Raw genomic sequence first — 26,567 nt, forward strand, 5'->3', positions numbered from 1 at the left:
GGTTGTATCATCATTCAACTGTTTAACAATATGTTATTTGAATTAAGAATAGACTGTAAAATATACCAGAATCAGCTTTATAAAACTCCAGGGTAATGTAGGATGGTAAAACCCCACAAGGACATGTCCTCAGTGTCCTCTATAGGCAGTATTTACAGCGTCCAGTTGGACACGTCATCGCAGGGTAAACACAGGTGTAATTGATCATATTAATTATGGTCCCATTCTATTTAGTGTGTCACAGCCAGTCCAGTGAGCCAGCATGTACAACAGGCTACCAGGGCACCTAAATGGATTAGGGCCATAATCAATATTATTCAATACACCTGTGTTTACCCTGCAATGACATGTCAAAATGGCTGCTGTGAAAAGGGCCTACTGTACCGTATATACTGTAGGTGGCGGGCCGAAGGCTGCTACCTGCTTTACTGTTTTAAATGATCGACCCTCAGCGATACAGTAGCTGTTTGTTTTTTCATATAAACAAAATACTTTTTTTCTGAACACGTTTCTATTTGTTGTAAGCCCCAAGTCGATCATAGTTTTATGAAAACTAAACTTATGTTTAATAAACTGATCAGGGCCCCGTTCCAGAAAGCAGGTTTAACAAACTCTGAGTCTGAACTCTGAGTTAACTAATCCTGAGGTGGGAAACTCAGTGTTCAGTTCCAGAACAGCTGATCAGAGTCAGTTTAATCAATTCTGAGTAGGTTGAACATAAAAAGCCATCATCAGTGGAGCTCTGATGCAACGATTCACCATGGCAACAGGTAAATAAGAGGCAGAGCCTCCATTTGAATCCAGACGACGTAGAGATATTAATGCATGTATATGTGGACTGTGCACATTTATCTTTTAAAAAAAGTCAGAGGGGGAAGTGTCAATAACACAATAAAGATTTATTAAGTGTCGTCCATTAATTCATCTTTTACCAGGCTTACATTCCCTTAATGGATGATAAAGTAGTGGAATATGACTGTATTAAGGCTGTAGTCTACATTACAGGTAGATTTATTCAGCTTTAATCTGACAGGACAACACACAAGGGCCAGCTACTGAAGATGAAAAATATAATTGCAGATTTAAAAATATATCTAAACATAGAGACATGACTGTAAACTCACTGCTATCTGATGCAGTAATTTGTTTGGTGATTGAAAGGTTAAAATAGAGTGGATTTTAAATAGTAGACATCTATTTGGATCTGGGCTCAACAGCATTCAGTGGCTTTATTTCAGATACTTCTACAAATGTAATAAATTTAACAAAGTCAGTGAAATGCTGTTAAAACAAGTTCAGACTAAAAGCAGCCTATTTAAAAAAAAACAACTCACTTTCTAACTCCATTCTGCAGCACCATCCTGCTCACTCACAAATATTAACATCTAATCTACAATATTATCATGTTCCATCAGTGGGACCAATCACATCGAGAGATAATTATTCATTGATCCTACGTGTCTAAACTTCATACCGATTTTTACAAGTTAAAGGTCCCATATTATGCATCTTGTCAGGTTCATACTTGTATTTTGTGTTTCTACTAGAACATGTGTACATGCTGTAATGTTCAGATAAACAACTTTATTTTCCTCATACTGTCTGCCTGAATATACACACATGGACAAAATTGTTGGTACCCTTCCGTTAAAGAAAGAAAAACTCACAATGGTCACTGAAATAACTTGAAACTGACAAAAGTAATAATAAATAAAAATGTACTGAAAATTAACTAATGAAAATCAGACATTGTTTTTGAATTGTGGTTCAACAGAATCATTTTAAAAAACAAACTAATGAAACTGGCCTGGACAAAAATGATGGTACCCCTAGAAAAGATGTAAAATAATGTGACCATAGGGACATATTAAACTAAGGTGTGTCCTGTAAATAGCATCACAGGTGTCTTCAAACTTGTAATCAGTCAGTCTGCCTATTTAAAGGGTGAAAAGTAGTCACTGTGCTGTTTGGTATCATGGTGTGTACCACACTGAACATGGACCACAGAAAGCTAAGGAGAGAGTTGTCTCAGGAGATTAGAAAGAACATTATAGACCTTCATGTTAAAGGTAAAGGCTATAAGACCATCTCCAAGCAGCTTGATGTTCCTGTGACTACAGCTGCACATATTATTCAGAAGTTTAAGGTCCATGGGACTGTAGCCAACCTCCCTGGACGTGGCCGCAAGAGGAAAATTGACTACAAATTGAAGAGACGGATAATACGAATGGTAACCAAAGAGCCCAGAACAACTTCCAAAGAGATTAGAGGTGAACACCAAGGTCAAGGTATATCAGTGTCAGATCGCACCATCCGTCGCTGTTTGAGCCAAAGTAGACTTAATGGAAGACGACCCAGGAGGACACCAAATCATAAAAAAGCGAGACTGGAATTTGCCAAAATGCATATTGACAAGCCACAAAGCTTCTGGGAGAATGTCCCTTGGACAGATGAGACAAAACTGGAGCTTTTTGGCAAGTCACATCAGCTCTATGTTCACAGACGCAAAAATGAAGCATCCAAAGAAAAGAACACTGTACCTAATGTGAAACATGGAGGAGGCTCGGTTATGTTCTGGGGCTGCTTTGCTGCATCTGGCACAGGGTGTCTTGAATCTGTGCAGGGTGCAATGAAATCTCAAGACTATCAAGGCATTCTGGAGCGAAATGTGCTGCCCAGTGTCAGAAAGCTTGGTCTCAGTTGCAGGTCATGGGTCCTCAAACAGGATAATGACCCAAAACACACAGCTAAAAACACCCAAGAATGGCTAAGAACAAAACATTGGACTATTCTGAAGTGGCCTTCTATGAGCCCGGATCTAAATCCTATTGAACATCTGTGGAAGGAGCTGAAACATGCAGTCTGGAGAAGGCACCCTTCAACTTTATTTTCCTCATATTGTCGGCCTGAATATACTTGTATTCATGCTCTGTCTGAAACACTGAATAAAACTTTATTGTGTTATTGACACTTTTTCCCCCCTCTGATTTTTTTTAAAAGATAAATGTGCACAGTTCACATGCATTAATATCTCTACGTCGTCTGGATTCAAATGGAGGCTCTGCCTCTTATTTACCTGTTGCCATGGTGAATCGTTGCATCAGAGCTCCACTGATGATGGCTTTTTATGTTCAACCTACTCAGAATTGATTAAACTGACTCTGATCAGCTGTTCTGGAACTGAACACTGAGTTTCCCACCTCAGGATTAGTTAACTCAGAGTTCAGACTCAGAGTTTGTTAAACCTGCTTTCTGGAACGGGGCCCTGATCAGTTTATTAAACATAAGTTTAGTTTTCATAAAACTATGATCGACTTGGGGCTTACAACAAATAGAAACGTGTTCAGAAAAAAAGTATTTTGTTTATATGAAAAAACAAACAGCTACTGTATCGCTGAGGGTCGATCATTTAAAACAGTAAAGCAGGTAGCAGCCTTCGGCCCGCCACCTACAGTATATACGGTACAGTAGGCCCTTTTCACAGCAGCCATTTTGACATGTCATTGCAGGGTAAACACAGGTGTATTGAATAATATTGATTATGGCCCTAATCCATTTAGGTGCCCTGGTAGCCTGTTGTACATGCTGGCTCACTGGACTGGCTGTGACACACTAAATAGAATGGGACCATAATTAATATGATCAATTACACCTGTGTTTACCCTGCGATGACGTGTCCAACTGGACGCTGTAAATACTGCCTATAGAGGACACTGAGGACATGTCCTTGTGGGGTTTTACCATCCTACATTACCCTGGAGTTTTATAAAGCTGATTCTGGTATATTTTACAGTCTATTCTTAATTCAAATAACATATTGTTAAACAGTTGAATGATGATACAACCTGTGAAGGGTATGTGGTATTTAAGGGTATGTAGGGTCATGTTGGGGGTATATGGACTCAGGACTTTGGCCCTGCTGATCTCCTTTTCACTTTTGTACATTGTTATGTCATGATGGGACACAGGAAGCTGCAACCACTGAACTTTTGTGACATCTGGGGGCAGTAGCAAAAGAGACATCACCTCAACATGATTGGTTCAGTAACAAGAGGACCATCTGTTTCTACAGTTTCTGTGTGTGTAGCGTGGAGGGGGCCACAACTACATTTCATAATGACAATAATACATTCTTAGATCCTTCAATCTTGATCCCCGGAAACACTTAAATGAAGCTTTTTGCCTCTTTGTCTCACTTTGTTGCAGACCTGAGTGTCAATCTGAGAGTCATGTACACATACACATCCTGTGCTAATTAACGTTGACTGTAAGATTACAATAATCTGCACCAACACAACAGTCTGAACAGAACAAACACACTCCACTCAGAGGCCACAGCTTTTTAGTTTTGCTCAGTAAAACAAACTTGATTCTTTTCACAATAAAATATAAAGTAAAACATATATAACAAATTTGTACAACCTCACATTTTCAAAGCACAGAGAAGGTAAATAAATTATTGCATCCGTTAAAAAACGTCCTATCTTTACAATCACAGAGCATTTTGACATACGGTAAGAGTTGACGAAAAATGGTTGAGTCCTGTTTTCTATAAAAAGAATGATGAGAGATTAAAAACACAGCAAATCCACATATTTCTTAGAAACATACCTCAAAAATTAAGTCATAGTTCATGGAATTTTACTAAAAAATATTGAAATACTGAGCTTTCATTTTCTGGATGAAACAAAAAAAAACAGCTTTCTATATATTTGATAAAAAAAACATCTTGAAAGATTATTTAGCATAATATTGCCACTGTTATCAGATATAAGGCTTTTGGTGTATTTTTGTTAGAGATGTTCCGATACCATTTTTTCCTTCCCGATACCGATTCCGACACATGAACTTGCAGTATCGTATCGACCATGTATGGATAGTGGACAGCCATGATACATCCGGGGCGAAGGCACAGTGGAGGCTGCTGTTTTGGAGCGGTGAAGAAGAATTGATTTCCGGTTAAACAAGCTGACTTTCTTCTGGGTTAATAAATGATGGTATCGGATCGGTGCACAGTGTCGGACGCATTTCCAATAATGGTATCGGAACAATTCTAATTTTTGTATGAGAAAAGTGCTTCTTTTGGTCCTGCAGGACAGTCTAGAAGTGGTCAGAAAACAGACACAGCCGTAAACAAAGCAGCTTAACTTCAAGTGGTTGATGACACTTCCTGTGGTATAGTATAAAACCCACGGTCCCATCTCGTTCACAGATCAAGAAATACTTAAAAACATACAAAAAAGATCACAGAAATGGATTTGTTTTGGTCTGAGGTGCTGTATAGGCCATGTACAGGGTTCCTACGCAGCATGGAAAAGTATGGAATTTGATTTGAGTAATTTCAAGGTCTGAATAAATATGGAAAAAAGAAAAAATATAAAATATAAAATATAAAATTCTGAATTTCTAAAAATAAATTGATCCTACAAGCAGCGTGTTTTTCATGGTGTTTGGAGCAGTCAGTGCATCCAAAATGTTTACGACTGTGTGAGAGATCGCGGGTCAGACATGAATGTATAAAGGGAACTGGAGCCAGAGCGAGCTTGATGTCGTCGAAAGCCAGAAGTATGGCGTGCAACTGAGCGGACACTCCTACGCAGAGCCAGGGCAGACTGGCCATTGGGAAGCTCTGGTATTTTCCTGGTCGGCCGGTCTTGTGAGGGCCAGTCTTTCTTTTTATTTTTTATAAAGATATTTATTGAGTTTTAACCAGTTTAAATGTACAACCCCAGCATGGGTAAGCCTGGCCCTCACAGCTGCAGATAGCACAGAGCGGAGCGCTGCCTGTCAGAGTCTAATACTTTAAATCTGGTATTGATAATTCTCAGATTTGTCTCTACCAATATTTTGGGAGGACAGAACTGAATTCTGAAAGTGGAACGTTGTCCAACTTTCTGCGTAGGAGTTTGGACTCAACGGCCACAATGGGTAATGGGCTGGCTGGAAAGTCCCAAATATAAAGTCTGGTTTGCTAAGGATTCCAAATGGGAAAAGAAAGATGGATGCCAACTTTGGTCAAATATGGTTTGAGAAATCAACGGAAAATTGTGGAAACTTGAGTCTGGAAAAGTCTGGAAATTTTGAAATGGAAAATGTGTAGGAACCCTGCATGTATTACACAATGCAAATATCACTGGTTATAATGTAAATATTCATCTAATACAAAGAGTTGTACCTTAAATTGTGCTTCAGTGAACTTCTACAACACTAAAAACAGTAAACATAGTCACAGTCTCCTGATTGGTGAAGGCAGTGAATATCCAGCGGAGGTGTTTTTTCCTACTTTAAAAATGTGCCTAAAATGAGATTTCAATGTATAAAACTGCTCTATAATCTCTTTGCTGGAAGTTCAAATCAGTTCAAACGCTCACCTGAGTATACACTATATATACAGATATTATTGATAAAACATTTTCAATTATTCCTGATCGAACTATCCTGGTCCACTGATATAAATGATATGCTGTGCTTGGCAGAGACTATTGTATGTACACCTGTCACACACTTCATATTTGTGTGAATATTAAGTGTGAATACTACATATATTTCTGTAATTTATACACCAATATACAGAGGTAGTACTCTAAAGCTCTTTTTCTGGGTTAAAATATATCCAACTGTCTTTTAAAGCTGTACTACATCGGACACTTTTGTTGGTGTTTGTTGGTGGAATATTTCTGTAACATGTTTCATGTGGAGATGGACCCGCTCCTGTCTTTCTCATCTTCTGCTCTCTCCTCCTCGGTGACGGCCCACGGCTGGAGCTTCCCGCTGCCGAATATCGTGTAGACGAGAGCGCCGAAGACGTTGACCCCAGCTGCCAACCAGAACACCTTACTCCAGCCAGCCAGGGTGTGCTGACAACCAGAAGAAGAACCCGTTATGTACTGTGTTGTTACTGAGACTCTTTGAATGTGTCTGCATATCAGGGTTGATAACAGAAAAACTGATATGAAGATGGGTGGAGAGAGAATGACATTAAAGACCCAGGAGAAAGTGAACAACAGAACAAGGTTTCTGGAGAGAAAAGCTCATTTCATTTATAAAAAAAAATAGTTTGCAGAGACTTTTGTTTTGAGTTGTTTTTCAAATTCAGATCCTTTACTTAAATAAAAGAACTAATACCACACTGTGAAAATACTCTGTTACAAGTAAAAGTCCTGCATTGAAAATGTTACTGCGGTAAAAGTAAGTAAATATAATCAGGAAAAGGTACTTAAAATATTAAAAGTAAAAGTACGACGTGGATATAATCTTTAAGTATTTATTATTACTTTTTTAATTATGGATTAATCTGCTGATTATTTTCTCCATCAATGGATTGATTGTTTTGTTTGTAAAAAAATGGGAAAATAGTGAGAAATACCGTCACAATTACCCCGAGCCCAACGTGACACCTTCACAATGTTTGTTTTGTCCAAACAACAGTCCGGTGGAATAAGTCTTGGACTTTATTGTGGTATCCTTTTAATTCTGTAGATGAGTGTAATTTAAAGCTAAGGTTGGTAATGTTGAGAATCTAGCAAGTGTATACTAGATTTTAAAAATGATCCAAATGAAAAACCCAGCCCAGTGTTGGCAACTCTTTTCCCATGAAAGCAGCCAGCAGCACTAGCTCCAAAAGCCCCCAAATCTTCAGGCCTCCCTCCAAAGCCACTCCCCCAACATTATCATTATGAACATGAACAACAAACACGACTATTGTTAAAACTCACAGCTGTCAAGCTAGCAGCTTGTAGAATACTCCGGTGATGCACAGTGAGTGCACGGGCAAAGACCGGTAGCCCAACAAATCATTTCATTAGGGCCGAGTGAAATGATTGGACGGGCTTATTACAGGCCTGCGACAGGCAGATACAGGGTTTTTGTTCTTTTTCTTGTCAGAGCATTTGATTTATTGATTGCTGTCGGGATGTGATGAGAATTTCAACAAAATAACAAAAAATGTTTTTGAAGAAGATTACCAACCCTAGCTTTAATGTCCTCCTTCTCATAATGAAACTAAACTAAACTTTACATTTTAGAGTACACTGTGATCGTCTAAACGCTGTTTCACGGGCTTCAATTTCATTTGATGGAGAACAAAACTGATCTTTTTTGCTTGCATACAAATATTTATATATCTGAAATATTAAAGATCAGCCATCCAATGGTTCAGCCAAAGAATGTCACTAAAAGGCCTAAAGTATGGTGTGTATGTGTATATAAGGTAATTTAAGAGACTGGACAAATCATTCATTCTTAGGGACTTACATCCTCAGTAAAGTATCCTGTAACAATGGGTGCCAGGACTCCAGGAATGGTCCCGAATGTGTTGGTGATTCCCAGAAGGAATCCTGCATACCTGCAGGAGACAGAGGAAAAATATCCTTCAGTATTTCTTTAAAATACAAAGACAGAGAAAAGGTGAGTAGTTATCAGCCTAAAATGTACAACTTTCCATGAAATAATGAGTTATGTTACAGTTACTACATTTAATTTAGTTTATCACACAAACTGTATGTACATTTAGAAGTCAGGAGGACCAAAACTGGAGCTCGTAAAGCAAAACATTCTCTGGTTTCAGGTTTGTTAATGTCACAATTTGCTGCTTTTCTCTGTTTCATATCTTTGCAAACTGAATATTTTTGAGGACGTCGCACTGGGTTTCTGGGAAGTTCAAATGGCCACATTCAGCCCTAGTCCTAATAAATGACAGAATTTGTGAGTATAGACGGTAACACCCACCGAGGAGCGATGTCTATTTGGTTTATGTAGACTCCGGGGGCGGTGACCCCTCCTATGGTTGTGGAGAGTGTGAGGAAAGTGACGGTGAGGATGTGGCTGCAGCCGACGTAATTCACAGCCACGAGGAAAACTGCCGATGGCAACACACCTGCAGAGAGGAAGTAGATGTAAAAAAGGGAAGGAAATAGCACGTTGAGAAAACATCACTGGTGTTACTGGTTCTCTTTGTGTCTCTTAATATTTAGCTGGAACAATTAGTAAAACATAAAACACTGTTCTCTGAGTGTACATCTGGATGTTTGTGTCATCTATTCAATACTGAATCTAAACCAGATGAGGGCAGGATTACTCCATGTAACATGAGAGACATTTTCATTTGGTTTTTGGTCTGTAATGAATGTATTTCTCCTTAAATACTGTACTTACTAACAGAAAACCAGCCCAACGCTGCCTGTGTAGAGGACACTTCCATATTTGTTTGTCACAAGGACATTTTGAAAACTACGAGTCTTTGTAGAGGACAAGTAAATCTATAATTCCCTTTGGTGAGTGAAATAATGGGACTCATGTAGCAACATTCTCTTCAATATCTCTTATAGTTTCTCTGAATTTTCTGTTAACAGAAAAAATAAGAGTCAACTCCAGATGCCCCAAACGTTGTCAACCATCTAAACCAGCTCTTACCCAGGCGTGCTGAATGATGAATCCCACTTGATCATAAACTGGAGACGTGTGGCCGATTGTGTATTATTAGTATAGGTAACGCTCCCTAAACAATATATAAGGGCAGGTGTTGTGCCGTGTGCAAAATACTTTGGCACATGCCCAAGAATTGGAGAGATGCCACCAAAAAAAGGCTGTAAGAAGAAGAAGAACTTCTGCGTTAGCGTCAGTACTGGCGTTACAGGAAAATTGGGATCGATGAACTATTAGTATTTCTTTAGCCGAGAAATTTAATAATCCAATCATTATAATTACTCTAAAACATTTAATAATCTAAATGTGATTATATGATATTCATGTTATTCAAATTTAAAACTTGTGTTTCCTTGCATTGGACAACCAGTTTGTGGACTGTGAAAACAAGATGTTGTTTTTTTTATCTTGGTAAGAGTGCTCTCGACCAATCCAAAAAAAATCCTCTTACCCAAGAGAAGAGCAAAAATAAGAATACAGTGGTGAATCCTTGAAATCAATGGGTACTAACAAAAGAAGAACAAATCAAGGATATGAACAAAAATAAGAGGAAGTTTGTTCTTATGTTGATTAATCAGTGGTGGAAAACTTTACTTATGTAGAAGTGGCAATACCATAATGGAAGAATACTCCTACAATAAACATACACTACATTTAAACATTAACTTGCGTAAAAGTACCTTCATATGTGGAGTAAATAAAATCATCATTTTTACATATTCTGAAACATTATCCCTTTCAATAGGTGAGATTATTGATACAAATATTTCAGTATTGCAGATGGTCGAATCAAAAGTCTAATTACTTCAAAATGCATTAAAGCTGCAGTGGGTAGAACTGGAGCAAATATGATTAAAAAAAGTTATTTTCATAAAACGGTCACTATATCCTGACAGTGGTGCATGAGACAGGTAATCTGAAAAAAATCTGTGCATCTTGTGCCTCTGTGTCCTCCGGTGCTCCTAACGGCATCTGCAAGATTTCACAGACCGGAGGAAAACAACCAATCAGAGCCGAGCTGGAGCCTTGCCGTCTCTGAGCAGCTGTCAATCACTCACAAACTCTGATCAAACGGTTAAACTAGACAGCGCTGATCAAATATGAATCAATATTCTGTTACTGTAATGCCTATTTCTCTCCTCAAATGTTTTCAGGATCATCTTGTAGTGTACTGTTTAGCTGTCAAATGAGAAAGTTTGTGACCCGGCAGCCATGTTGAGATCAGTTGAGGAAATACCAAGCACCGCCCACCAGCGCTGCTTATTTTGACCGTTTGATCAGAGTTCGCGAGTGATTGACAGCTGCCTCCGTTAAATGAACAGCCAATAGGAATGCTCTCTCTCTGAAATGACCTGTGATTGATCAAAGTCTCCCTCCCAAAGCCTGAAAACAGAGCCATGAAGGGGGTGCAGAAGTCTAGATTTCTCTCAGAACACTTGAATTACAATATGCTGAATTTTTGGGCAATGATGCTAAAAACATATTTTTTGGAAAATATTTGGAAAGTAACATGTTTTCATTGTTTTGCCCTTGTACTCCATCACACTGTGTTTTAAATGAAAGTGTGACTATGAGGTTAAAGCTGACTTCCAGCTTTAAGGGTTTTCACATCCATTTTACAGTGTGGGTTTGTGTAAAACGGGAAACAACTTCTACAAGGTTCATCAAAAATAGAAGTGCACACTCACCCTTTGTGCCAGAGCCAAAACAATACTTTCAAAAGTAGAATACAGACTGCACTTTATAATATGAAGTCAAACGGTCCGATGTAAATCACTTCTCAGAGTCCTTCACTTCCCCTAAACCTCGATCTCTTGTCCTGTGACAGTCCGCCAGACACAGAAGCAATCATGCAACACAGGGAGGGTGCATACACGTAGAGGATCTGAGAGGAAACATTTCTTTTACCTACGAGTGTGAAGAGCTTGCGTACGACGGTGGTGCCGAACACCTTCCTCTCGATGAGGCTGTCCGCCACGACACCCGACAGCATCGAGACCAACCAGGCACCGAGGTACGGCAGAGCAGAGAGGAAACCATTCTGGACGGAGACAGAGAGATTTCGTCAGTTGTTGTCCTATTCTGTGAAGGATTTGATGATTACAGGTTGCTTGTCTTTGTCCAGTTTTAAAAGATGCATATGTAAGCATATTACAGTGTCCTGTCACACAGCATCGGGGCCGTATTAAAGATGTACAGCATGTGAGTGATGGGAACTCCAAAATCATTTATGACATCTTGGTAAAGAGTAAAGAAACAGCTTTGGGAAACACGCTTATTGTCTTTCTTACTGAGAGTTAGATGAGAAGATTGATACCACTCTGTATGCTAAATATGAAGCTACAGCCAGCAGCTGGTTAGATTAGCTTAGCATAAAGACTGGAAGCAGGGGGAAACTGTTAGCGTAGCTCTGTCTAAAGGTATAAAAAAAAAACCCTGCCTGTCAGCACCTCTAAAGATCAGTAATTAATATGTTTGCAATGAATAAGAGTACAATTACTTTGTTCAAGATCTGTTTTACCCTGGACTGAGTGATAGAAAACAGCTAACATTATTTAAAAACCGAAAAGTACTTTAAAACACCGTAAAGGGCAAGTTCAATATTGTAAAAACCTGGACCCTATTTTCCAATGACAACAACTTCAGAAATTGGTCCAGTATGGAGGGAGAGCACTGTAGAGGGAAGCTGCAATGTAATCCTATTGGGGCAAGCTGGCACCGTCATTTACGTCCACTAAAAGTGCTGTTTTTTGCCATGAGAGGCTCAGATTGTTATTATAAGTGTCTGACATTATTATGGAAAGAGTCTCTCTCAAGCAGAAGTCTCGTTCTGCTTGAGAGAGACTCTTTCCATAATGTTGTCATTGAGATCAGTAAGATCAGTAATTAATATGTTTGCAATGACTAAGAGTACAATTACTTTGTTCATACTTTAAAACACCGTAAAGGGCAAGTTCAATATTGTTCAACCTGGACCCTATTTTCCAATGTTTTTCTGTCTAACTGACTAAAAGGGACAACAATTTCTGAAATTGGTCCAGTATGGAGGGAGAGCACTGTAGAGGGAAGCTGCAATGTAATCCTATTGGGGCAAGCTGGCACCGTCATTTATGAATACTAAAAGTGCTGTTTTTTGCCATAAGAGGCTCGGATTGTTATTATAAGTGTCTGACAACATTATTGAAAGAGTCTCGCTCAAGGAGAAGTCTCGTTCTGAAATCTGGTGAAGTGACATGTTGCTGGAAGACAACGGGGGAATAGTGGAACACATCCATGGTGGAAACACGAGTAGCAGCCGGCCAGAGTTTGTTGTGTTGGAGTACAGAAAGCATAGCTTAGTGTTATCTAAAATATTGTCAATGTCATGGCTGAATATTTAGATGATTTCCACAATGCGGAGGAGGTCTTTGAATTCAAATTCCGCCTTTATTTATTGGAGCCATAGTATTATGGATATTTACATTTCACAACGACACTTCTCCTTGAGCTGGACCTGGACATAATAATAAAACAGACCAGATCAAGCGAAAGGTAAGAAAAAGGTTTTATTTCTCTGTAGGGTCCTTTCCATGATGTTGTCAGACACTTATAATAACAATCTGAGCCCGTCAGTGGCAAAAACAAGCACTTTTAATGGATGTAACGTTACACTGACGCTGCTCTCCTGCCCTCACAGCTCGTTTTGCAGCTGCCTTCTGCAGTGTTTTCCCTCAATTCTGCACCAATTTCAGAAATTGTTGTCCCTATTAGTCACTTAGACACTAAAACGGAACATATTCAGGTAAGCAAGCACAACTACAATGTTTAATTTTAGTCAATTACCCACAACCTTCAGTAAAGTGAAGTCAATAGTTAAAAATAGCATGAGAAAGATTAAGTGCTATTTAATGACATTTTTCATTATTATTTTTGAGATGAAACAGAGGAACAAATGAATGGAGACCTCACCGATTTGAGGTCAAAGTGCAGGATGTTGTCCATGTAGGTGGGCAGCGAGGTGAGCAGGGTGTAGTAGGAAAAGTTTGAACACATCTGGGTGACGATGATGGCCCACAGAGGGACCGACAGCAGCATGGGCAGCAGGGGCAAGGACCAGCCGTGACCTGTACCCTGCAGATTAATGACAACATCTTTAGAAAACACTACACATGTATGACGAAAAATGCACACAATATATCCTGTTATCTTTATCATTGACATTATGATACGATAAAAACGATTCAATGTGAGAGAGAATGTAATGCAATGACAGGGAAGCTTTCAGTAAGTTTAAAGGTAGCTTATTTTGCTGTGTTCGGGACTCCTCTGGGTTTCAGCAAACAGACGTTCGGCCCCATGTGGGGGTGTAACCCCCAGCAAATAACACGTGCAGGGTGTGCATCCCGTTCAGGTCGTCTCATACCGCCACTTTGTCACGCCCCTGGGATGTCTGATACCGAGACACAAGCCCCCCTTCAGCTCTGTCAGATACAAAGCGTCCGAGAGCAGCGCTGAGCGACAGCGGACAGGATGAAGTCTGCCCTTTGGCTGCATTCATTCAAAATCCGGCAAAGCGGCACCTTCCCACAGGGTTGTGCAGATGTGTGCAGAGTTAGTTGTGTGTTTATCTGTGCTTTAGAACATAACCACCGTGAAACAATCAGAAAATAACGTTTTATTTCTCCGATTCACTGCTTGGTTCTCCGCTCCCTGTCTTCATTCACTCTGTAGTCCATTTCAAAAAGCCTGTTCAAGGAGGGACTGTTGCGCCGTTATTCTGACTAGCTGTTCTGTATAGAATGTATGGAGACGGAATCGGGGGACAAAGTTGTTCCACAGAGCCGGGCCGATGCTTGTAGCCCCTTTCACACAGAGATTCAATCTCAATGATTGATGATGAATGATGAATGATGAATCCTCAATACAATACTCTCTCTCTCTCTCTCTCTCTCTCTCTCAGCACAAGGACAGCTGAGGGGAAGAGAAAGTAAGAGAAAGAGAGAACAGTAAGGGAAACAGGAAGTTTGAGATGGAACTGAAGAACAACACGACACTGCAAGAAGAGAAACTATCCAATATGGAGTAGAGGTGTGAGGGACAACTCAGTTTCTATTCATCTAAAACTCCCTCTCTGACACACAGCTGGACTGAAGTGTTGTTAAAAGTCAAATGTGGCAAAAGAAATATTACCACTCGTACAGTGGACTCACAGTAATATTTTGAGTTTTGTGTATTAAGATTTAAAGGGACTGCTCACCCCTCCCTTTCCAAGCGTGTCAGAGAACTACGGTGGCCTTCAGGTTACGTAAAAATGTGAAAGACTCTCTAGAGCCAGTGTTTGGTTTGTCTGTTCTGGGCTACTGTAGAAACATGGCGGAGTCCGTGAAGAGGACCCGCTCCCTATGTAGATATGAAGGACTCATTCTAAGCCAATGAAAACACAACAAATCTTATTTTTCAGGTGATTATATACTGATATGAAAACATAGTTCTTAATATTGTATTACATTTTTGCTGATAGATCCTCCAAATTGCTAGACACTGGCCCTTTAAAGCTGCAATAGGCCAGAGTTTAAATCTCATCAACAAAGAGGAGCTGCAGTAAAGAAGAGCATCTCATTCTTCTGGGTCTTTTTCATTTTTCAAAAGATGACCTCTTTTGTCATTTCTAAATCACTGCTATTTACTTTTTTTTTACCAGAAAAGGTAGAGCAAGCGTGAGAGACCTGAGCTGCGTGTCACTGTAAATAAGAATGACGAATAATGTTTCATGTGCACCTGAGGTCCGATGGAGTTTATGATGTAATCTCTCTCCTCTTTGCTGATTCGACGGTGGGTGCGAGGGTCATCTGATACAAAAATAAACCAAAAGACTGCCCAGAGGCAACCAGCACCGCCTGAAAGAGACACACAGAGGGAGAGAGAGAGAGAGAGAGAGAGAGAGAGAGAGAGAGAGAGAGAGAGAGAACGTTTTACTGTATATGGTGGTGAATAATTAAAGAAAAGGTAGCTTGTATTCAGGGTTGATGGGGAATGCCTGAGGTCAGAACAAAATCAAACTGCTCCAGATGTATCATGCAAAGAGGAGAACATTATTTTGAAAATCCAATCAGAGGAAAATTAATATTATCACTGTCATGACCCAAGGAGAAATGATGCTATGTTATAAGGTAGCAAGGTTAGCGATTTCACCATTATTTTGTATGTAAAGCAGAAAAAGGGAACAACATCACAAAGCAGGATGGTTTGTACACTTTATAGTTCATCAAAATTATTCTTGTTGCCGAGAGGCATCCCAGCGTGAAAACAAGGTTTTAGGTAAATGAGCGAACCGCTTCAAATTTCTGTTCCAGCAAACATAATACAGGACAAACCGGGAAATATGCATGTAGGTTCATTTAATTTAATTAAATGTAAATGGGTAACCTTCTGCTGCGGCTCCAAGTTAAAATCCAGGAACACGATGTGCCAAATGATTTGAGTTCTTGGATGATGATGACAGCATTTTCCCAGCACAGGCAGAACTGTCCTGTACTGTGATGTTGTTCCTCTTTTCTGCTTTACATACTAAATCATCTTTCTTTGCTTTTGTCTTTATTTGCACATTTGGTATTGAGGTAATCCGAAAGTAACAGAATTGTTTATATTGTGATACTTGGATTAGGTTACTGAATACATTTTTTAACAGGTAATAAGTAATTGTATCGGATTACATTCTTAAAGTAACTCTCCCCACCCTGTATGTGCATTATTACAGGTTAACTTTACTGATGGGGAAATTTACAAGCTAGTATATAAAGTAATTAAAATTAGACCACTCTGCAGAATGAGTACTTTTACTTTTGGAACTTTACGTATGTTTTAATGCTAATACTTTTGTAGTTTTACTGAAGTAAAAATGTATATGCATGACTTTTACTTGTAACAGAGTATTTCTACACTGTCCTATTGATACTTTTACTTAAGTAAAAGATCAGAGTACTTCTTCCACCGCTGCTTTTGTGTAGTCTTAGTATACTACAAATTACTGTAACTGATTTCTGTTTGTCAAATACAGCAACAACTATCGTTTAATCACAGCTCATTTCTTGCACATTAATCATTTATATCTGAAAGGGAATTTATGTTTTGCATGTTTCAATTTCTCATTATCGTGCAGCATCTACCACCCAGGCATCTTTCCTGGGAGACACTAAGATATGTCATGACGTATATGATTAGTGATTGTATTTGGGTTTCCCTCCCTCACCACAGAGGTAGAAGACAGCCGGCCAGCCTAAGGTTTGGCAGATGTAGCCGGTGAACGGCAGTGCCACAAAGGCCCCAAAGTTGGCCCCGGATCCCGACAGGGTCATCAGGCGAGAGCGCTCCATAGGAGGAGCCCACCGAGCCCACATGGACATCATGGCCGGGAACGTAACACCCTGGAGAAACATGGAGAGACAGACAGTCAGACAGGAGGAGGAAGAGCAAGCAGAAACATGTTTTTGTTCATATAAAATGTGGATGTGTAGCAATCCAAGGTTTCAACTGTTCCCTCTGCAATAATACTGGGATGTAAAACAGAGCTGAAATGATTAATCAGCAACTATTTTGATAATTGATTAATCATTTCATAGAGAAAACAATTAATCAATTAATCAAGAAAATAATCAGCAGATTAATCAATAATGAATATATTTGCAAGTTGCAGCTCTTCTGTAAAAACAACTAAAGCATCAAGGGGAATTTTTTTCTATACAATTTAATAAATATTGTGCAAAAAAATAGACTGTCAAACTGGTCCGGAGTATCAACCGTCGTCACTAAAATTCAATATCTGCCAAATTTATCAGCAAATTCTCTATTACTCTAATATTGCTGTTAAATTGAACTGTAAAAGTCCTTCATTGTAAACTAGAAGCACACAGACAGATACCTATCTGTACACACAACATTCCCTGCAGCCTCCCGTGTCCTGCTCAACACACTCTTACCTCCCCAAAGCCCTCCAGTGCTCGTAGTGCAAACAGCCAGTATGACCCCATCCTGGCAGCCAGAGGGGTGAGCAGCGTGAGGGCAGCAGTGCCCAGCACACCCAAACCCAGGAAGATACTCCCCCCGTAGTGACCGGACAGGTAGCCTCCTGGGATCTGTGTGCACAAGTAGCCGAAGAAGAAGGCTCCCAGCAGCCAGCCCTGAGTCTCCGAGTCCCACGGGTACTGGGGGATCTGGGACAAGAGGACCAAGAGAGGGAGTGTATATGGTAAAAGGCATTCAGACACTGTTGACAGGCAGCCTACTCTCATTTACATCTGATTTAAGAGGAGTTTTCACCACCTGGCAAAGGTGAGAGAGGTTATTGTTTACAATATGTATTTATTATTAAATGCAAAGTAACTTTTATCAAAATGCACTGACTAGAATCTAGTCATGAGCTTGAAGTACGTGCACTTTTCCCCCTCTCTATTCTTTGTTATTTACCTTTTTTGATGCTATTCAGTCAGCTTTGCAGAGTAGTTTTGACATAACTTACTTAATTTAAAGAAACAAACTGACTGATGACATGTTATCTTGTAGTGGCTTCCTTATCAAAAGAGTTTTCAAACTACACACATGTTGTAACATTCAGTGAATGAGTGGAATTTGTTACCCCCTCAGGTTGTAGGAAAGGGTCACTAGTGTTTCCCGACCCTGCTGGCAGTGGACAGGCACTGATTACGGAGCTGTTCTGAGCTGGTCTGGGGTCAGTGGTATTCACCATGGCTACCATGGCAACACTGAGGTTGACACGGAGACCGTAGACCACAGAGAACCCGAGGAACATCAGGAAGGCCAGGTTGAAGCGAGCCGAGCAGCACCGGGGAGGGACTGTTCACATAGAATACAGTGATCTTTACATGTAGTCTGGACTGTGAGCACACAGTCATTGGGAAAAACATTTTAGCTAGAAACTAATGTAGCTAACTAATAGTTAGCTAACGTCTAACAGATTGTGGCCATAGCAACAAATCGCTCACCTCAGTGTTAATATTTATGCAACAGACAGGCTTAATTAGACTAGTCTAACCTGACAATCTAAGACCAGTCTAGACCAAGACTAATCTTAAACTAGGTTTATGCAACTGGCCCCTGCACGAGTACCAGTCATTCATTTCTATCATCATCCCTATCATCATTGTGATCCCGATGCTGTTATACTGCGGCAATTCTATGAGAACTACCATCCTGTTTTCTTTGCCAACTTGCGGGCCTGTAAAGCCCTTTGAGATGACATATTGTGATTCGAGGCTCTAGCAGCTACTGTACGTCACCGCTTCTGTGAGCCTTTGGTTACAGTTAGCAGAAAGCTAAACTATTAGCAACATTTTCTCTCCATCTCTGAAACGCTTTGCTGATATTGATGTGTGTTACTGATATAACTGAATGTAAACCCACTTAACTACTCTTTTAAACATTAAACATCATTGTCAGACCTTTTTCCAGCTTGTGGCCTTCATCAGGGTCAAAAGTCACAAGCTGAAACGTTGGTCTGACAATAAAGTTGTTCTTTATATACTGCAGGTGTTGCTCGAGTTTTGACCTCTTCAGACTTTTCCCTACTACATGCACCTTGGAAGTAGGTGAATCATGCTTCTACTTTAAAACACAGACATTATTAATAACATATATTAAGTCTAGAGTTTATCTACATTTTAAAAGAGCTGTCAATCAATTTGGAAGTAGTAGCAGGTGTCAATCTTGGCAGTGTGGATAAGCCTTGTGTTTACATTTTGACTGGAAAATGTTCCTAAAATTAAAATGAATCTGGAAAAAAAAAAAACACCAACAATTGTGGAGTGGTATAAACTGATATTTGAGCTAATATCAATGGAATATCTAACATAAAGATTGAAATGTAAAAAATTCGCTTTGCTGACTTATTTATTTTGTTTTGTTTTCTTATTTTTCTTAAAATGTTTTGTTGTTGCATCAGTGTCGATTGCGATAAACTGTAACAGACTGAGTGCCTCCTTATCCTTATACATATACATACATAGATGCTTTGATATTTTCAACTACATATGTGATTGTGTACAATCATCTCTTTGAGTATATTATGTGCTATGTATACTGTGTGTTAGGGATCTAAATCTGGTGTTTAGTTATTGTGGCCACTGTGTGTTGATTTATTGTTGGTTTTGTCAGTGTTTGTGTTTAAAAGCATAATAAAAATATTGTGAAAAAAAAAAAATGAATCTGTAAATAGAGCACACCTGTGATTATGTGTCTTGATTTGATGGTCAGCTACCTCATCAAAGGAATACTTCACCCAAAAAATGACCATCTGTTTATCAGTTACTCACCCCATTCTCACAGAGAATCCAAAAAAGGAGAAAGGTGAAGTCCATTTACTTCACTATATCATGAGTTTTCTGCTTTTTTGAATTCTTTGTAAATAGCATGTTGTTGTGCAGCAGCCATTACTGCAAACACGATCTTTTCCAAGTTGCGAAGAGAAGCCGAGTTATCTTCAGCACATTATACTATTTTGTTTATGTTTTGAAATTACATCCAACAAAACCTAAATATACATTAAAATGTGGAGAAACTGTGGTGACACACGCAACGAGAAATGCCTGTTGTGCATCTTCAGGAAATGATGGAAAAAGATTAATTTTCTGCATTTTGAATTTGTCAGATAATATTTTTATTAAAGCATAATTAATGTTTAATGTCATGTTGGAAGTGGGAATGTCTTTGTTTGCACAATATGTGTTAAATAAAAATATAAAAAGAGCTTAAACAATCAGTCGATTGACAGACAATTAATCGGCACCTATTTTGATAATTGTTTAATCTAATTTTTTAAGTAAAAAAATCCAGAAAATCCAAACATTCTCTTTCTTGTATGTGAAGATGTGCTTTTTTTACCTTGTGTTAACATTATAGTAAATTTTATATTTTTAGGTTTTGGACTGCTGGTTGGACCAAACAAGACAATTCACCTTGGGATATGGGAAATTGTAAAGTTTTCCTAATGTCATGGAGACCAAACAATTAATCGATTAATCAAGATTATGAAAATAATCATGAGTTGCAGTCTTAAATATTAGGGCCAAAATCTTTAATAGCAAATTAATCACGATTAGAAATTAATCATTTTTTATCTGTGCAAAATGTACCTTAAAGAGAGATTTGTCAAGTATTTAAGTGAGCAAATATGCTGCATTATGCAAATGTATGTATATATTTATTATTGAAAATCATTTAACAACACAAAACAATGATAGATATTATCCAGAAACCCTCACAGGTACTGCATTTAGCATAAAACAATATGCTCCAATCATAACATGACAAACTGCAGCCCAACAGGCAACAACAGCTGTCAGTGTGTCAGTGTGCTGTCTTGACTATGACTTGCCCCAAACTGAATGTGATTATCATAAAGTGGGCATGTCTGTAAAGGGGAGACTCGTGGGTACCCATAGAACCCATTTACATTCACAAATCTAGAGGTCAGAGGTCAAGGAACCTCTTTCAAAATGGCCATGCCAGTTTTTTCTCGCCAAAATTTAGCTTGACATTGGAGCATTATTTAGTCTCTTTCGCGACAAGCTAGTATGACATGGTTGGTACCAATGGATTCCTTAGGATTTGTAGTTGCATATGATGCCAGTGAGCCCACTATAACCTAAAAATCGCAAGTTGCATTAAATAAATTAGTGGCATTAAAACGAATTTGCATTAACGCGTTATCGTGTTAACTTTGACAGCCCTATTAAATATAAATATGATTGAAATAACTTGGAACTTGTCTTGAGAGTTTTGGCATGTAGCAAACCCAGAATCTTGATTAAAATACATTTTACCTGCTACAAATATAAACACACCTGCATCATTCTCGATGAGGGGTTCACCGTCCTCCCTCTCCTCCGAAGGGGCCGAGTTGATGGAGTAGCCCTTTGGACGCTGCATGGCACTCGAGTGCTGAGGGAAATATTAAGTCGGTAAAATGATCTCAATGAGCCATGGTGTCCACGAAACCTGCTGGACGGACAAAGGCAGTAATCAGAAGACAGGAAAAACACAAACAATGAGACACAAGGAGGATGTGAGATAAACACAGGGCAGACTAGTAAATATAGGAAGAGAAGTGAAGTCAAGTGACAACACATCAGCAAACACACACAAACAATGACACTTCCTGATTTCTCAAGATGTTGGAAAAATCAAACCTGCAACTTACAAGAGTTACTGATGCTTAGAATGGATTACACTGCAGAGCGATGAAGAGAGATGATGAAAATGATGATGAAGCTCAGCGAGAGTTTGTCTCTTTACTGAACTTGAACCTGTGAACAAGAAATAAAAAGGTCACATAACAACAAAACAGACTGGTTGTGTTCTTCTTCTTCCATTTTCAAAATATCTACTTTTCAAGAAAACCCCCTGTGTGTGTCCTTGGCTTTACACACATCTCTGTCCAAGTTTACCAAACGTGGTTTTTAAAAGGTTTCACGAAACCAAAGGTCAGCTTGAAACACGAGCATCAAAAAGCATCCCAAAATGGGAAAAATGTAGGAAAAAACAGATAAGAATGAAATACCTGAGGTGTGGGTGAAACCCTAGGAAACTCATTGTAACGTTACCTAGTCAGTGACCTGGAGTGACTTTTGTTAGAAAAATCAGATTTTTTTTTATTAAAAAAAGAAATCAAAAGGAACTGGGACCCAGTACTCTCACTGGAGGGACTGTGGATCTGCACTGGTGGATCAAGCCCACATATTTTATTGTTATTAATTTATTAAGCATTTTGTGGAGAAAGTGGGACATTTAATGTCAAGAATACTGTGTTTTACTACCGAAGTTTTGTTTCTCTTCCTGTATTTTTTGCCTAAAGGTCTGAGTAAAACTGATATTTGTGTCTGTAAAAGTAAATTAAAAAAAAAAGCCCCCTCCTATAGACTATGAACTAACGATACTGCCACACAGAAATTAATTGGCAACTACTTTTATAATCAAAATGATCATTTTAGTCGTTCTTTAAAGGTGCAGGGTGTAGGATTTGGCGGCATCTAATAATGAGGTTGCAGATTGCAACCAACTGAAACTTCTCATTCTAAGGTAACGAAAACAATTCTTATTTTTTGGTGATTATACACTAAAGAAAACATACTTATTAATATTATATTTCTGCCAATAGATCTCCCTAAATGTTACACACTGTTCCTTTAAGCAAAAATGTCAGATATTTGCTGGTTCCAGCTCGTTAAATGTCAGGATTTGATGTTTTTTTTTGTCATACATGACAGTAAACTGAATATATTTGGGTTTGGGACAGTTGGTTAAAACAAGAAATTTACAGACATCACCTTCAACTCTGGGAATTAATTGGGAAAATAATCGACTGATTAATCAATCAATCGTCTATAGATTGGAAATAATCTGTATTGGTGGCAGTGCTGACCTACAAAAGCAAAAAATAATAACTCTGTATATCAAGTGTTATTAAATTATATAGAGTGGATTTGTCTATAGAGATAATGTTTTTTAGGGCAGGATATAAATGCTGAGTCATAGTTCTCAGTTTCACTTCTCACACCTGCTGCTGTTTAGCTTTGACGGACAGAAAAAAAGTGACGACTCGTCATCATGTTGCTGGCAGTGGAAAAGTTTTAGTGAAAAATGCTTTTCAGGAACTGAGAAAAATATACTTGTCTGTAGCTTGTTGATGCATTTTTGACAAGATTCAATCAGTTTTCGGGGATGGAGCTGAGTTAAGGTCAAGAACTTCTCATGACAGCAGCAGATATACAGTGTTATCAGCACATAACAGGACAAGAATGGCACAAAGATTCTCTGAAGCAGCTGGTCTGAAGTATCACCTCCATAAACAGTTAACAATGATGGTGAATGACCCTTTCATACAGTTCATCTGTCTAGTCAATCTCAATAAGTTTCATGTGACGTTTCAAGTCATTCCTTATTGTCTGAGGATAACGTCTACCCAAAACTTTGACCCTATGTTATTGCAATCATGCAGCATACAGCTTTGAAACCTCTGTACAAAAACGTGTTTGTCAGCACATAGGAGACAAACACTGGAGTGACTGTATTTTATAGGACCGCAACCCTCTTAGTCGACCAATCTGCCGTTTTGGTCTTAGCTGACTAAGGTTTCTTATTTTTTTCTATGCTTTATTTCCAAGAAACTTACGAGCACATCTCTGGTGAACTCTGGTTGAACAGACTGTGTGAAAGGGGCTATGTATATTCCTTGTGCTAATAACGACATTTGCAAGATTTCAACCTGCCCGAAGGAAAACAACCAATCAGAGCCGAGCAGTCTCTGAGCAGCTGTCAATCACTGCTTGCCAAACTGTTTTCAGAAACATATATTTAGTGTACTTTAGTGTATGTTGTAAACAGTCGAGGCAAAACCAATATGGCCCAGCAAACTTTTTCTCATTTTACAGCTAAACAGTACACTAAAATATGTTTCTGAAAACATTTTACATGAGAAATAGTCATTACAGTAATATTGATTCATATTTGATCAGCGCTGCCTAGTTTGACCGTTTGATCGGAGTTCACAAGTTTCACGAGCAGTGATTGACAGCTGCTGTAGAGACTCCTCGTCTCTGATTGGTTGTTTTTCTTCGGGTGCAGTGAGAGGAGGCAGAAGAACATGATTTGTATCACAGATTATCTGTCTCATGCACAACTGTCAGGATATAGAGACAGTTTAATAAAAAATAACTTTTATCATATTAGCTCAACGTTACCAACTTTAATCTAACAAACTATGGAAAAACTGAAATACTGGCTATAAAACAAAATTCCTACTATTTCCAATTCCTCCTAAACATAAAGACTTACATTTTAAAACTGTAAATAGAATTTATCCTTCAAATGAACTCATCAGAACCAGGTTTAAAGTTGCTGTAGATAATTGCTACACAGATGTAGAAATAACAGAGCACCTGTTTTATGCTTCTGATACGATTCAAAAGTTATCCTTCTATGATTGGCTGAGCTCCAAATCCAGAAAATGTTCCTTCCATTTCAAAACTATCCAGTTAGGAGTAATCTTAAAGAACTGAAATATTGAATTTCTAGTTAATAGGGCTAATATCATCATCATCATCATCATAACAAAATACTTATAGGCTACATAAATAACGCTTTCCACTATTTCAATCGTGTATATTTTGCTTATTTTTTTTCTCCAATGGTCAACAATAATTAGATGGTTACTATTCCTATAAGTAATTGATGTTTAATTGAAAACATCCTTTAGGAGGTAATAATAACTTATTACATTATGCACAAAACTGTTATTACGTTATGCGCTCCTGGTTTTCTTACATTATGAGCTTTTATTACATTTAAATTATTACATTATGTGCAGTTATTACATTATGAGTTATGAGAAGCCAAAGTGAAGTCTTCAAATTGCACGTTTTGTCCCATCGGAAATCCAAAACTCAAAGATAAACTATTCACATAAAAGAGAGAGAAATTAGCAAATCCTCACATTAAAAAAGATGAAACTAGGTCATCTTTGGCAATTTCGATTTATGAGTGACCTAAGCAACCAATTATAAAAATAGTTGCAGATTAATTTTCTGACTATCAACCTAATTGATTAATCAAATAAGTATTTGTAAAAAATATTTATTTCTCTATTGCTCAAGAAGTTGTTTTCTCATTTGTTTGACTTTCTTTTTTTTTTTTTAATAATTTTAGATGTCATTACTGATTCTTTAAAGATCTGTACAGATATCGATAAATGACCAAACCTTTGTGTATCCCCTTTTATATTGTGCTATATGGTAAGTTTGCATTCTTGACAAAGCATGTGCTGTCTGCAAGTGACTGTCTGTGCAACTATGTATGAGTGAGCCAATCATGAGATCCTCTGAAAAAACAGCCCAATTCACTTCTTTTTTTATTGAAACAATTCATGTTTTATATTATCGAAATGCCCCTTTCTGCCTTTTTGTTTGGGATGAACTGAGGATGAAAAGGTCAGTTACTGTGGCAAATTCTTAAGTTTTCAAGTCGTATTTTTTCTTATTAAACCAGTTTGGACTAAAAGTAAAAGCTTGTTTTTACATAAGCAATGTTTAAGTCCCATGATCAGCACTGACATCTATAAATAAATTAGGGTTGAAACCTACTTCCTATATCAATTACTATATATCATTATCAACTGGTAAGTGATTTTCTATTATTAAGATATAGAAAAGTGCCCACCATAAGTTACCAGAGCCCAAAATAATGTCATTAAATTGGTTATTTTGTCAATCTAACAGCATTAAAAATGATAATGACATGAAACAGAGACAAATGAGCACTCCTCAGTCTCTGTTAACTTTGTCAACTCCTTACTGTCCTAAAGGACACCACAACAGTGTGAAGGCTCAATAATGTCAAATGATATATGAAATAACAACTAATAAAACAAGTGGAAATTAAAGTGCAATATGTCTTTTTCTATAAATGACAGAGAAATGCCAAGAAATACCAACATTATAACGCATAACATTGTTATTATTATTCATCTTTCAAGCTAGTTTAACATAAGAACATTACTTATGAATGTGTTATTGTATGTTATGTGCCAAGTATCAGACATACACAGATATATAACAGAAACCTTGTACAGGTGTGTGACTGTTAGCACAGGTATTAAAGTTAACCTGAAGGTTAGCTTGTTTGTTAACTAGCTATAATAGCTGTTTTACTGTTTAATGACAACTTTTATGGATATTTCGTCAAAGACATCTTTACATCTTACCTTGTGAAAGATACTTCGTTGAGGCAGCATGAAGGTAAAAGAATGTGAAACACGAAACGTATCATATCGACTGTGTCATGAGCTCAGCCGGCGAGACAACAGATGAGCTGTGTTGCTGTCATGTGACCACAGCTACAGCGAGACGCTGTCAAACACTGGAGCGGCTCCGCCTGGTTCTACACTCTCCACTGAAACAGCTCCTATGTTCTATAGATCTGCACTACGGATGTGACGTCATAGCACATGACCAACGGCTGGCCCGCCCTACTATCTTGCTCAAGCTCCAGCGGTTAGCTTGTTAATTAAAGTACTAAAATAATAATAATAATAATAATAATAATTTTAACTTTTTATCACTGCTATTCAGTCGTACTTCTTTTTTTAAATAGGTTATTTA

General features: G+C 38.3%; 1 protein-coding gene across 4 annotated transcripts; it reads right to left on the bottom strand.

Moving 5' to 3' along the window:
- Positions 1 to 4,325: 4,325 nt before the first annotated feature.
- On the bottom strand, positions 4,326 to 26,360 carry LOC119502981 (sialin-like). 4 transcript variants are annotated; one of them, XM_037794369.1, is made up of 12 exons: positions 26,171 to 26,360; positions 21,614 to 21,719; positions 21,258 to 21,354; positions 18,035 to 18,252; positions 17,379 to 17,612; positions 16,652 to 16,826; positions 15,181 to 15,299; positions 13,372 to 13,533; positions 11,332 to 11,464; positions 8,728 to 8,875; positions 8,254 to 8,344; positions 4,326 to 6,857 (listed from the first exon to the last, which is right to left on the bottom strand). In XM_037794369.1, the coding sequence occupies exons 3-12, from the start codon at positions 21,340 to 21,342 to the stop codon at positions 6,690 to 6,692; spliced, it is 1,533 nt and encodes a 510-aa protein (XP_037650297.1). In that variant the 5' UTR covers positions 21,343 to 21,354; positions 21,614 to 21,719; positions 26,171 to 26,360; the 3' UTR covers positions 4,326 to 6,689. The 4 variants fall into 4 exon arrangements, with proteins under 4 accessions (XP_037650297.1, XP_037650296.1, XP_037650298.1 ...); XM_037794368.1 differs by having other exon boundaries at positions 21,258 to 21,411; XM_037794370.1 differs by having other exon boundaries at positions 21,258 to 21,414.
- Between the last annotated feature and the right edge of the window lie 207 nt (positions 26,361 to 26,567).

This window comes from Sebastes umbrosus, chromosome 15 (genome assembly GCF_015220745.1).
Source record: "Sebastes umbrosus isolate fSebUmb1 chromosome 15, fSebUmb1.pri, whole genome shotgun sequence".
Classification (NCBI taxonomy): Eukaryota; Metazoa; Chordata; class Actinopteri; order Perciformes; family Sebastidae; genus Sebastes; species Sebastes umbrosus.

Excerpts from the sequence above, each read along its gene's own strand:
- LOC119502981 (XM_037794369.1), bottom strand. The coding sequence starts at position 21,342 with ATGCAGCGTCCAAAGGGCTACTCCATCAACTCGGCCCCTTCGGAGGAG. Across the intron at positions 18,253-21,257 it reads CCTCATCGAGAATGATGCAG|TCCCTCCCCGGTGCTGCTCG; the intron begins GTGTGTTTATAT and ends CTATGTGAACAG. Across the intron at positions 17,613-18,034 it reads CTTTCCTACAACCTGAGGGG|ATCCCCCAGTACCCGTGGGA; the intron begins GTAACAAATTCC and ends CTCTTGTCCCAG.